Below are 12,255 nucleotides of genomic sequence, written 5' to 3' on the forward strand. Positions count from 1 at the left end.
AGATGGGATAAAGATTAATAGTAATACTTAGTAATTAATATAAATATAATTGCTGATAAAAAAAGTAATAAAATGTAAACAAAAAATCTGAAAAATAAAGGTATAGTAGTGACGGAAAGTAGAGAGAATGTGGGTCACAATATGGTTTGTGAACCGATGACGAATGGACCCCTTTCACTCAACCATATCTCATATCACCATTGAATCACACTTCTCCTCTCACTTTCTTCCCTCCCATTTCTCATTAACAATGGAACTCTGCGGAGCCACATCCATCTCTTGGGCGATTTCCGTCACTCCTTCGCACCACTTTCCTCAACGTCTCGCTGTATGCTCTTTATTTCAATCTCAATTTCGCTCTCTCCTTAAACCACTTCACATTTCCGAATTTGATCTCTGCTTTCACAGGTTTGGAGACTTAGGCAAACCAGAGTTCTCTCTGTAACTAGCAGCATTGCCAAGGTAACAATTCCACTTCGTTTCCTCCTCCTCCTTCTCTTCCTTCTCTCACGCAATCGATCAAAATTTTGATCAATGCTGGAAGATGAAGACGTCTGGTTCTCCATATTGTGCATTTCATTGCTTATTTGATGTCGACTCCAGAATTGAGGACATGTGGAATGACAATTTTCTTCAAAATAGATGAAATTATGGTCTCGACTATGCGCTAAGGAAGTGATTGAATTAGTACTATGTGATAATCCATTCGTTTGAGCTAATTTTGCTTGATTAGTTTCCCATTGAAAGAGTGGGATTGGAGAGAATCTTAGTGATGAAGATAAGAATACTCAATCAACACCTCCTAGTGGTATATGAACAAGTTTAGTGAGCTCATTATTGCTATGTACAACTAAGAGATGTATGCTGATTGAGTAAATTTTTGCTTGAAATCAATTATGTTTTTATCAAATGAAATGTGGGATGGGGCTCCATCTACCGAACGGAAATGTAGTCTATAATGGGAAGTCCTATGATAAGGTTCATTAATATGGATATTTTATATTTAAGACATATTTACATGGCCTTTTTTAAGCAGGCAGATGAGATGATTGTTTCAGTAACTGGAGCCACTGGGTTCATAGGTAAAAGATTGGTGCAGAGATTGCTTGCAGGTATTTATAGACTCTAGCGAATTTATATCCATGGTCACCGAGCTAATTTATCGAACTAACATGTTTCAGAAAAGCGTATCTGATCATAAAATCAGTTGGTTAGTGATAGCAACGAGAATAGTAGCTCGGATATTGTTGAAGTAATCATGGAAATACTCTCTCAAACTTTCATTCATAAGATGTACAAAGATGGTTACAATATTCCTTAGCCCATTCTATATGTTCACTTCATTTCCTATCTGTTTCGCTAGGAATAACTGCTGCTAACAGACTTCGCATAACTAATCCATCAATGAGTCGTGCTTCTCCTTCTAGTGTTTCTTTTCTTCTCTAACAGCTAACTTCTATGAATGGAGTTCATCTTGAAATGCTATCAGTTAGTCGAGTTTTTTAGCTGCCACACTGTTTTTAGTTCCTAAAGGGGGACTTGTATAGTAGCTTGCTTGTTATATTTGATTCACAAATTTCTTTCAGCTGTGGAACTCTTCAAAGTGTAAACTAATTGGTTTTTGCTAACCATCTAAGTGGCAGCAAAACTTGTGCATTATTATGTGTAACTGTGTGCACTCATTGATTTTCTTGAATGTAGATGATCATCGTGTGCGGGTCTTGACACGGTCTAGGTCGAAAGCCCTGTCAGTTTTTCCGGGTAAGAAGGTAATGAAGCTATAGTTGCACTACCTTGATTTGTGAGATGGAACACAAAATGTAACAGTTCAATCAACTGCCGTCTCATTCTTATATGTAGCCAGGGACTATCCAGGAATTAAAATAGCAGAGGAACCGGAGTGGAGAAACTGCATTCAAGGTTCTACCGCTGTTGTAAATCTGGCCGGAATGCCAATTAGCACTAGATGGTCACCCGAGGTATGATGTTCTACTACTTGAATGATTATGTTAAGCCTCACATCAACAATATTTTCTGTGCACGCATTAATCTCAAAGCCCATATTGCAGATCAAGAAAGAGATCAAAGATAGCAGGATTAAAGTAACTTCCAAGGTATTCTTCGTACGTCCTTGTTGGAATCTCTTCTTAAGTTTCTAATCATCTCCTAACCGCCTGTTGAAAACCATTATTATTCTAGGTTGTAGATTTGATTAATAGCACACAGGATGACCTTCGCCCCAAGGTTTTGGTCAGTGCAACAGCAGTCGGCTACTATGGTAGGCATATTAAAATGTTTTTAAATGCATCATATAATGACTATACAGTAGTAGATATACAAACCTTTAAGCAATTTCATGATTTGGTGTTCTAATATCATATCTGTTTTACTTAGGAACTAGTGAAACCCGAGTCTTTAACGAGGAAAGTCCATCAGGAAACGATTACTTAGCTGAGGTATAAAACCTTTTTTTGTAGCCTTAACACTATATTGCTTCATTGGAGAATTTAAACTTTTACTTGGTCTATTTCCTCAGGTTTGTAGAGAATGGGAAGCAGCAGCTCTCAGAGTCAATCAAGATGTCAGACTAGCACAAATACGTATAGGCGTGGTTCTTGGAAAAGAGGGCGGTGCTTTGGGTACATATAACCCTAAACCCTCGATCCGTTAGATCTTATATTGCTGTCCCAGAACCATTCACACATTCTTGATACAAAGCAATATCCAACACTGAAACTCCTTGGCTGCTTTTGCAGCTAAAATGATACCACTCTTCATGATGTTTGCTGGTGGACCTTTGGGTTCTGGAAAGCAATGGTAACTTCTCCGAGATTCGATCTGTGATGCAATCTTCTTCCGCGTCAGTTTACATCAGCATCGTTAAAACTTTTCAGGTTCTCCTGGATTCATGTGGACGACCTAGTAAGCTTGATATACGAAGCTCTGTCCAACCCTTCTTACAAAGGTGAAAAATTACTAGGATATTGTGCTTGCAACTTCAGTCCCTAAGTAACACAGCTAGATAAGTGAGATATATGTGACGTGAATGGCAGGAGTGATAAATGGAACATCGCCAAACCCCGTTAGGCTGTCGGAGATGTGCGATCATCTGGGATCGGTCTTGGATCGACCATCATGGCTGCCGGTGCCAGAGGTGGCGCTCAAGGCTGTCCTAGGCGAAGGCGCTTGTGTGGTAAATGAAATTTTTTAGATGGTTTGATGTTGAAACAAAGTGTTGGAGCTAATCCATTTCTGTATTGGTGTTGATAGGTTCTTGAAGGACAAAAGGTTGTTCCAACGAGGGCTAAGGAGCTTGGGTTCTCTTTCAAATACCCATACATTAAACAAGCTCTCAAATCAATCATGTCTTAGGCTTGGACATTTTGATTCTTTTTTGTTTTGTTCTACATTTTTGGTGATATAAAACTTGAGGAGTATTAGTTATAATAATATATACTACTACTATGAATTATGATGAAGCTTCCTTTGCTTAAGAAAACTTCACACTGAGAGTCTGAGATATTTATATAATTCTCAACTGGTCCAAGTAGCTCTCCAAGCCCATATATATAGGTTGGCCCATCTATATAGGACTTCATTTGGAGAATGATAATGGGCTGAAAAATAAAGGCATTAAGTTAATAACTGTATGGCCCAATATACCAACCTAATCTAATAAAAAGATGGGATATTGACACCTAATATCATGGAACTTTAAAAAAGTTGTGTTTTTCCCACGAACTTTGAAATTGACAAATAATATTACGAACTTTACCCTGAGTTTGTTATTTCTCACCAATTAAAAATTAAGGCAAATAATTTTATTTTACGAATTTTTTTTCATAATTTATCGACAACAACTTCGAGAGTTTCAAGTTTTTTAATCTTTGAAGATAGTTTTTCTTGAAGCACGCCCTCCAAAATTGTTCTTCAATCTATTAATATAGCCAGAATTTTTTATTAGTGGGAAATAACAAACTCATGGTAAAGTTCGTAATATTATTTGTCAATTTCAAAGTTCGTGGGAAAAATCCAACTTTTTGAAAGTTCCATGATATTAGGTGCCAATATCCATTTTAAAAATGATAAATATAGGAGTATATTTCAAATTAAGCTATTAAATGAGAAAATAATGATATTTATAATAGTAACAAATATTATTATAACTATGTATACAAGAAAATTAAATGAAAACATTTTTGTAATCACATCAAAATAAAGATAGCAAATTAGCCCATTCATCGCTTTTTGATCGAAACTTAGCACAGCCAAATTTGTTTTTAAAACAAAGTCTTGTAGCCAACTCGAAAATCTAGAGTGAATAATAATTATTTAAATTATTAAATTTTGATTAGTTTCGAACAATTTAATACATTAAATTATGATATTTTGGATACTCAAAAAATTCGGTTTTAGTAAAATAAATATTTTTTATTATAAAATAGATATCATTTTGATTATTATCAAAAGATGTTATTTTATATGTTTAGGGAGATAATTGGCAAAAACAATTATAGTATTTTGTGATTTGATATTATGTTTTCAAATTTTATCTGATTAACCAAAATTTATCAAATTTTATAAATTAAACTGCTATTGTCTCGTACTAAAATGGAGTTGGCTGCATGAAAAATTCCCTCCACAAAACTTGATTTTTCCTCCATATGCCATCTATTCTCATGCAAAAGTATTATGCATTTGCCAAAATATCAACTAATTATCCAAAAAAACATGCCAAATTTATTGTGGTTGTTCTCCCCCTACTTAGCATATTGATTAGAGAAAAAAATGTCTTATTAAGGCACAATATTATGATTCCTAAGTAACATTTCAGTTTAAAACACGATGTGTCGCGCTGAAGAGTACAACAATCAATTTATAACCCTGATTTCCAGTGGCGAAGCTACATGAGGGCCAAAGGAGCCCATGGTCCCCCATCGATTTTGTTAAGATTCGAGCTCCAAAAGAACAACAAGAACAATACTGAGAAGAAGACAAGAAGTAAAAACACACTCTAACAATTACGTGGTTCGGCAATCTCTTGCCTACATCCACGGAGAAGAATTGATGGGATTTATTGATCTAAGTGTGAAGGATGAGATGAGTTCCTCTTTACAATCTGAAACGCTCAAAACTAATCACAAGTAGAGCTAGCTATCAAACTGTAACTAAGAGTTGAGAATGTGTGTGTGTATCGTGTGTTTTCACTGATTCAATAAGCCTTTTATACAAGAGATTACAATCAAGATTCACTAACTAATCTTCAAGAAGCAAATCTGTTATAACCGTTTTTCCAACGGCTAGTTGAGCTCTAACAACCGAGCTCAAAATGAATCAAAAACTTGCAACGGTCACACCTTCACAGATTTCATTGTTAACTATATTAAATATACATATATCCATAAGTCATGTACTAATACTCTTAGTGCAGGTGGTTTACCCCCAAATCTTGTAGATTGAAATTTTAGTTTCACAATGTATTTTTATATTTATTACTCCTTAGTTTTTTCCATAGATGTATCTTATAAATGTTATTAGTAAGTACATTTTTTAAGTTATTTCGCACGTATCATTCATCTATTTCATAGTCTCCATCTAGGTCGCATCGGTTTTTGGCGATAAAAAACAAAAAATATCTCACAATCATGACGAGTAAGTTGAGCTCCCAACATTAAAATTCTGGCTTCGCCACTGCTGATTTCACGTAAATCAACAGTGTTCTCAACATCGTTAACCAAAATAAAAAAAAACCTAATAGATCCCTAACATCATCGGCGATGCGATAACAAAACATTACGATTCGTATGATACACAACCGCATCGTACTCGTACACATTACAAACACCGGCGGGGTCTTTGAAATAAGTACTCGTGAGAATGTAACCGGTGGCCATCCTAAACGCGGCAGTGCCACCCACGATCGATACCTCCCTGGCCTCATGGGTCAGGGGGTTCCGCCCGAGAATGCTGAGCGTGCTCCCCTCGTACTCGCCCTTGGTGAGTACGAGGTTCAAGACCATCACCACGGTCCCCTGCAGGCGACCGACCTCGGGGGAATCGAGGCCAGGGGCCGAGGTCACGAGGTTGTCGAGCACGAGAAACTTGCCGAACTTGTACGGGAGGACATCGGTTAGGTTGCAACGCGCCACCGCCCACACGGTGGGGCTGTCCCCGCCGATGAAGTCGTGGAGGTAGAAGCGGAGGCGCGTGACCTCCCTCCTTTCGTCGGTATGCATTGATTCCGTCTGCGGCGGCGGAAGCAACAATGATGATAAAAATATCACTAGGATTAGAGTGTTTAAGTTTTGCCATGCCTTCCTTTTTCAGTTATTTTTTCTTTTCTATTGATTTGAAAAGGGTGAAGATCAATTGATTTTTTCATGCCAAAATACAATAATACTATTAGACTTTAAAGCTGATCAAGAACATTACAACTCTTATAATTTGAGATCTAGATCCGTGAGTTTGCTCTTTTTTAATTGTTGAACCTTAGACTCGGAATATATATATATATATATATATATATATATATATAGGGAGATGATCAAAATAAGTATGTGTTTAAATCCAGAAATGCAGACCAAATCTCAGCCCTAGGATTAGATGATCTAATGGTCAATAATTAACCAAAAACACGGAAGGTCATAATTAAGCAATTTTAGGTCATATTATAATATTTGGATTTAATGTCATACTAAGATCGTTTTAGGTCATGCTTTGTTAGCATGACCTACAAATTACCTAATTATGACCTAAAAGTGCCCTAATTATGATATTGTTCTGCGTTTCTGTATTTAAATCCAGTTTTGCATAGATCAAAACCCTATATATATATATATATATATATATATATAGGGTAGTGATCTATGGCAAACACCCCTTAACCAAATAACTAGAGAACAAATAATAGCCACAAGATCAAAAAAATCAAGGGCTAATATTAATTTTTGAATGTAATGAGATTTGAGCTCCCTCAATCATAAATTTACTCCAAAAAAACAAGTCAGGGGTATTATTGTCATTGAACATCGAATTAAATCCAAAATCATGTTAGGTGCGTGAATTGATTTCATTTGTAAACCGCCGCATCTCGTCGTCTTCTCTTCTCCTCTCTGTTTAGCATCGTAAAAGCGTCGATTAAACTGCATTCGCCGTCGCCGTCGCCGATTAAACCGCATTCAAGTCGTCAACATCATCTACTGCTTCGTCAAACAAATGACTACTAATCATAATTTGATATTCGGAGACCACCGGAACCGGCGAGACCACTTCGAGTTTCTGTGTTGTCTTCGGAGATAGTTTTGGAGCTGCTTTCCTTTTTCTGCGCCTGCACGACCTTCGACATCGTCTTGATTTATACAATTGAGTTGTTTCCGAAGTCAGTGAGGAACTCGGCGGCGCTGCTAGTGGCGGAGGGGAGGAAGAACGTGTTTTTGTCTTATGGCGTGTTTGGGGGTGGCGATGTTTGTGATGTGCTTGCCGGAGACGAGGAGGAGGAGCACCGCTAATGGTGATGGAGTGTATTGTATTTGAATCATTTATTGCCGTGTTTTCTGGTTTATTTTTTAATTTTACTATTGTGATGAAATATTAGTATTATAAAGTGACAAGTGAATGTAAACACGTCGTTGCACCGTTTCATCTTGTTGCATATATTTATTTTTGTAAATTTGAATGATAAATTTATTAATAAGAGTGATGTGTTTTGTAAACAAGAGTGAATAAAATCATGCTAAGAGTGATGTGTTTTGTAAACAAGAGTGAAGTAAAATCATGCTAAGAGTGATGTGTTTTGTAAACAAGAGTGAAGTAAAATGAGAATAAGAGTGAAGTAAAATCAGAATAAGAGTGATGTGTTTTGTAAACAAGAGTGAAGTAAAATCATACTAAGAGTGATGTGTTTTGTGTACAAGAGTGAAGTAAAATCCGAATAAGAGTGAAATGCTTTGTGAACAAGAGTGAAGTAAAATCCGAATAAGAGTGAAGTGTTTTGTAAACAAGAGTGAAGTAAAATCCGAATAAGAGTGATGTGTTTTGTGAACAAGAGTGAAGTAAAATCAGAGTAAGAGTGATGTGTTTTGTGAACAAGAGTGAAGTAAAATCAGAGTAAGAGTGATGTGTTTTGTGAACAAGAGTGAAGTAAAATCAGAATAAGAGTGATGTGTTTTGTGAACAAGAGTGAAGTAAAATCAGAATAAGAGTGATGTGTTTTGTGAACAAGAGTGAAGTAAAATCATACTAAGAGTTATGTGTTTTGTAAACAAGAGTGAAGTAAAATCATACAAAGAGTGATGTGTTTTGTAAACAACAGTAAAATCATTCTTATAGTGATGTGTTTTATTTAAAATGGTACTACTATGAATTGGTGGAACTGATTCCCGCATGTATACAACCAATCTAAGTACATTGATTAGAATTTAGAATTGATTGAATTCGTATCAGACTACCAAACAATTACATATTAATGCATAAAAAACACAAACCAAAAAGAGAAACACAAAAAAGAAAAAGGCACCATTCCAAGCTACAAACAAAACCCTCCCCAAAAGTAAACCTCAATTCCAATTCAACAATCAATCCATGGCGAACTCCTCCGCCGGAGCTCCCCCGCTGCTGGAGCTTTCCAATTTCACGGCGCTGTTGCTCCGCCTCATGAGCAAGCGCCGCACTTGGGCCTGCCTCTTCGTCTCCGTCTATTTCAAATTCAAAAGTGAATCCACCACATGTTTCCTTCTTCCTACGCATTACATCCAACGGCATCTGAGCATTAGAACCTTCGATGTTTGCTTTCATGTCACGAGCACACTTTTCAACATCCAATATCATCCAATACAATAACAAATTGCATGTGATAATCCTCCGGTAACTGATTCAATTTTGAGAAATTACAGAGAGATAATTCAAATTGTACTTAATCATCCGCCTGTAATTGTTTGAATTTTAAGAAATTTTAGAGTGCGTGTGTGTGTGTGAGAGAGAGAGTTACGGAGAGATTCCGAGCACAGAGGGAGCATTGAATAGAAACCCCATTTTTGAAATTGGAGTTGGAAATTTGAAGGAGCCGGATGAAGTTGAATTTAGTTTCCAAAAATACCCTTATTAATTACTTTTTGTATAAAACATGTAAAAATAGCTAAGCCATAGGATTAATTTGGAGTATTAAGATGTGTGACTGAGATTTGTTCTCTAGTTATACACTTAAAATTAGTTATATCTTGATCACTCCCCTATATATATATATATATATATATATGAATGGAAATATTTGTGGTAGATGCAGTATTTACACTTTCTCAATTAAATAATTAAATAAATATTTAGCTCATCAAGAAGAGGTTGGAGAATATAATTCTTTTTTCAGTGATTGGAAAAGTAAAAAAATAAGTTAGTACTAATAATAATTATTTGTAAACCATAAAAATGTGAAATGATGTTTGAACTATTCCATTAGGAAGTCTTAAAAGAAATGGTTATATCTATTGAGCATCACTACCTACAAGAGATAAAATCAATGTCAATTTCTATGGGAAATAGATGGGGTAAGGAACATTGTCCTTTTCAAATCCACCACAATTTATATATCATATCTAATTATTCTGACACCTGCCCCACCAAATACTAGTACTCCTGCATATAATTGTGTTTTGATTAATCATGAATTATAGTGCATGTACTCTATTTTGGAATAAAACCATTAATGGAAATTGCCAACTAAATACTCAAATACTCCTCCATATATATAAAGAGTAATTATAATTGAAAATAACATTAAAAAGATGTAATTTCTTAAATTTGAGATATGAGTCATGGGATAAGTGAGAAGTTTATTGACATTTTAATAAAAAAAATAAAAAAAGAAAAGGAAAAAGTTTACCCAAAACAAGAAAAGTAGGGGGAAAGTGGGCCTAAAATACAATAAAAATTACTTTACCCACACAATTATTTACCTTTTGTGGCATCTTCATCTTATCTTATCATTATTGGTTAGGTATCTATCCATCTATCAAATAATAAGTAATAGTATATGATATGATATGATATCAAAGTTAAAGAAAATGAAGCAAATAGTACAAAACAACAAATGAGGACAAAATGAAGGAACAAAAATGAAAGAAGAAAAAAAGGTGCTTAGCTGGTAAACTATGCATGATTGGTAAATTAAAGATTGTTTGCCAAAAATTATTACAAAAGTGATTTACTGATTAATACAATTAGCACCACATGCTGTAAAAGGGTGATGGATGGGGGATGGGACACACTAACACGAAGAAAGCATAGGTCTTAACTAAGTGGGGATTATTCAATCAAACTAGGCGATTTGATTATTCGTATTATAGTAATTCTCAAACATGATTTGATTTAAGATAATTATGAAAATGATAAACAAAACTATTTAACTCTTTCCTTTATGAGATCGAACCCCATCTCAGTTGGATCAGTGGCTTGCAATTCATAATGAATTCCATCCAATGCCCTCCTCAATCCATCTTTGGATGTTGCGTACAATATTTTTGCCCTTATTCTTGATGCTGTTGGGGCCCTGCAATTTAATATTCAATGTGTCATCATGAGAAAAATAGAAACAATAAAAATGTACACATTCCATTAATATTGTCTTATAATATCATCTTTTTGGTGTAACATCACACTCAAAATGACACATTTTCTTTAATAGATTGTGCTATTAACTCGCCACTCGAATGGATATGTTTGCTTTGAACGGATGAAGCAATAGTTCAACCATCATTTATGTCAGATTCTAAGAAAGATTTTAACAATAAACGAAAAATGCAAGAAATAGAATTTGTGAGATCAAACATAATGAAGAAAGCATAGTGAAGAAAGTGGCGACAGCTCCAAAAGTCGAATTTAAAAGACATTTCAAGCTTCCAACTCAATTATATAATCGATAGTAGGATTAATTCGACCCAACCTGACTCTGCCATCGGTAGGAATATAAAATGGAGATGCTATCTACAATCGGTTGGTGTGTATATATATTTTTATGGTCACCAAATGTAGTATAAATAATAGGAGAAACTTAGGTAGCAAATTATATGCAATTTTAATATTTTTTGATGGACTAAGAGTCATTAACAAGCAAAATGATGTAGTGTATTATGTACATACATAATATAGAAAAACATATTTAAAATTATAGTTTCTCTACAAAGATAGTATTAATCTGATATTTCAATTAAAACGATGCATAAATTTCATTATAGAATTTATAGAAAAACATGATCAATGGTAGGAGACGGTAGGAGGGGTAAAATCGTAAATCAACTGCCAAGATAATGCCCACACAACTTGCCGACTGCTCCACCGCAGCACGACAAAAGAATTCCAGTAATTTAATTCCTCATTAAATGAAAACTCAGCTATATATGGATCGCAATTACCAGGCGATGAAGAAGATCTTGCTCTTGCGGCAGTTGTCGACGGAGACGAAGTCGAAATCGAAGACGGCGTAGCGGCAGTCGTCGTTCGGCAAGGCGGCCGCCATCTCGTCGTAGCCCTCCCCGGCGGCGCCGACCTTGTCCACCGTCAGTCGCTTCGAGCCTTCGTCGATCTTAAACACGATGTACCTCGACACCTTCTTCCACTTCATCTCCATGAACGAGTTTTTGCACTCATCCGTCACTCGCATCCCCATCGTCGCCTGCAAAACCACATCATCGCACCATTTTCTAATTAATCAATCAATTGATCCACAATCTAGAGAGAGAGAGAGAGAGAGAGTTGCGTACCATCTTGAAAGCCATCGCCATTGTAGTTGGTGAAATTTGGGGGTTCCACTTAGCTTTTCTGTGAGATAAGATCGGAGAGGAGAAGATGAGAATGGTTGAATTTTTGAGGGAAATGAGTTTATATATAAATCGGGATTAAGGAATGGTCCCTCAACTTTATCATATTTACATACAAGGACCTCATTTTAATGAATTACATACAAGCATAAATGCATAATTCATCCCCGATTCGCTACGGTATTTAATGAATTGTTTGATTGCATTTTGCTAATAAAGACTTTTCTTAATTAATTTGGATTTTGTAATGTTATGTACACTCTTTGTTTTATTTTACTTGTTTTGATTCCAATCCAACTTAATTGTGGATAAGCTTGAAATCCTAAATTTATTTTTAAAAATATTTCGGATATGTATGGGCATCCATACATATCCTAATTATGTAACTGCTTAGAATGTAAAAGTTCATTACATAATATAAGTGGAAAAAGTTGATTTATCAATCTAG

General features: G+C 35.5%; 3 protein-coding genes across 3 annotated transcripts; 1 reads left to right on the forward strand and 2 right to left on the reverse strand.

Annotated features, from left to right (window-relative positions):
- Positions 1-124: 124 nt before the first annotated feature.
- Positions 125-3,479, forward strand: LOC121748847 (epimerase family protein SDR39U1 homolog, chloroplastic-like). Its single transcript, XM_042143388.1, has 13 exons — positions 125-328; positions 409-462; positions 1,037-1,112; positions 1,702-1,761; positions 1,861-1,979; positions 2,070-2,114; positions 2,200-2,278; positions 2,395-2,456; positions 2,537-2,639; positions 2,757-2,817; positions 2,895-2,965; positions 3,054-3,193; positions 3,271-3,479. Exons 1-13 carry the CDS (start codon positions 164-166, stop codon positions 3,370-3,372), a joined length of 1,137 nt encoding a protein of 378 aa, XP_041999322.1. The 5' UTR covers positions 125-163; the 3' UTR covers positions 3,373-3,479.
- A 2,289-nt stretch (positions 3,480-5,768) lies between these two features.
- LOC121748057 (dirigent protein 1-like) lies at positions 5,769-6,236 on the reverse strand. The gene has a single exon (XM_042142270.1). It carries the CDS (start codon positions 6,234-6,236, stop codon positions 5,769-5,771), a length of 468 nt encoding a protein of 155 aa, XP_041998204.1.
- Positions 6,237-10,128: 3,892 nt separating this feature from the next.
- Positions 10,129-11,910, reverse strand: LOC121749699 (actin-depolymerizing factor 5-like). Its single transcript, XM_042144292.1, has 3 exons — positions 11,751-11,910; positions 11,403-11,662; positions 10,129-10,540 (listed from the first exon to the last, which is right to left on the reverse strand). Exons 1-3 carry the CDS (start codon positions 11,769-11,771, stop codon positions 10,390-10,392), a joined length of 432 nt encoding a protein of 143 aa, XP_042000226.1. The 5' UTR covers positions 11,772-11,910; the 3' UTR covers positions 10,129-10,389.
- Between the last annotated feature and the right edge of the window lie 345 nt (positions 11,911-12,255).

The sequence above is a fragment of the Salvia splendens genome, chromosome 9 (genome assembly GCF_004379255.2).
Source record: "Salvia splendens isolate huo1 chromosome 9, SspV2, whole genome shotgun sequence".
NCBI classification, from domain to species: Eukaryota; Viridiplantae; Streptophyta; class Magnoliopsida; order Lamiales; family Lamiaceae; genus Salvia; species Salvia splendens.

Coding starts and splice junctions, on each gene's coding strand:
- LOC121748847 (XM_042143388.1), top strand. CDS start 164: ATGGACCCCTTTCACTCAACCATATCTCATATCACCATTGAATCACAC. Junction 2,115..2,199: donor GGATTAAAGTAACTTCCAAG/GTATTCTTCGTA, acceptor TTATTATTCTAG/GTTGTAGATTTGATTAATAG. Junction 2,279..2,394: donor AACAGCAGTCGGCTACTATG/GTAGGCATATTA, acceptor TGTTTTACTTAG/GAACTAGTGAAACCCGAGTC.
- LOC121748057 (XM_042142270.1), bottom strand. CDS start 6,236: ATGCATACCGACGAAAGGAGGGAGGTCACGCGCCTCCGCTTCTACCTC.
- LOC121749699 (XM_042144292.1), bottom strand. CDS start 11,771: ATGGCGATGGCTTTCAAGATG. Junction 11,663..11,750: donor TGGCGATGGCTTTCAAGATG/GTACGCAACTCT, acceptor GTGGTTTTGCAG/GCGACGATGGGGATGCGAGT. Junction 10,541..11,402: donor AAGATCTTCTTCATCGCCTG/GTAATTGCGATC, acceptor ATTAAATTGCAG/GGCCCCAACAGCATCAAGAA.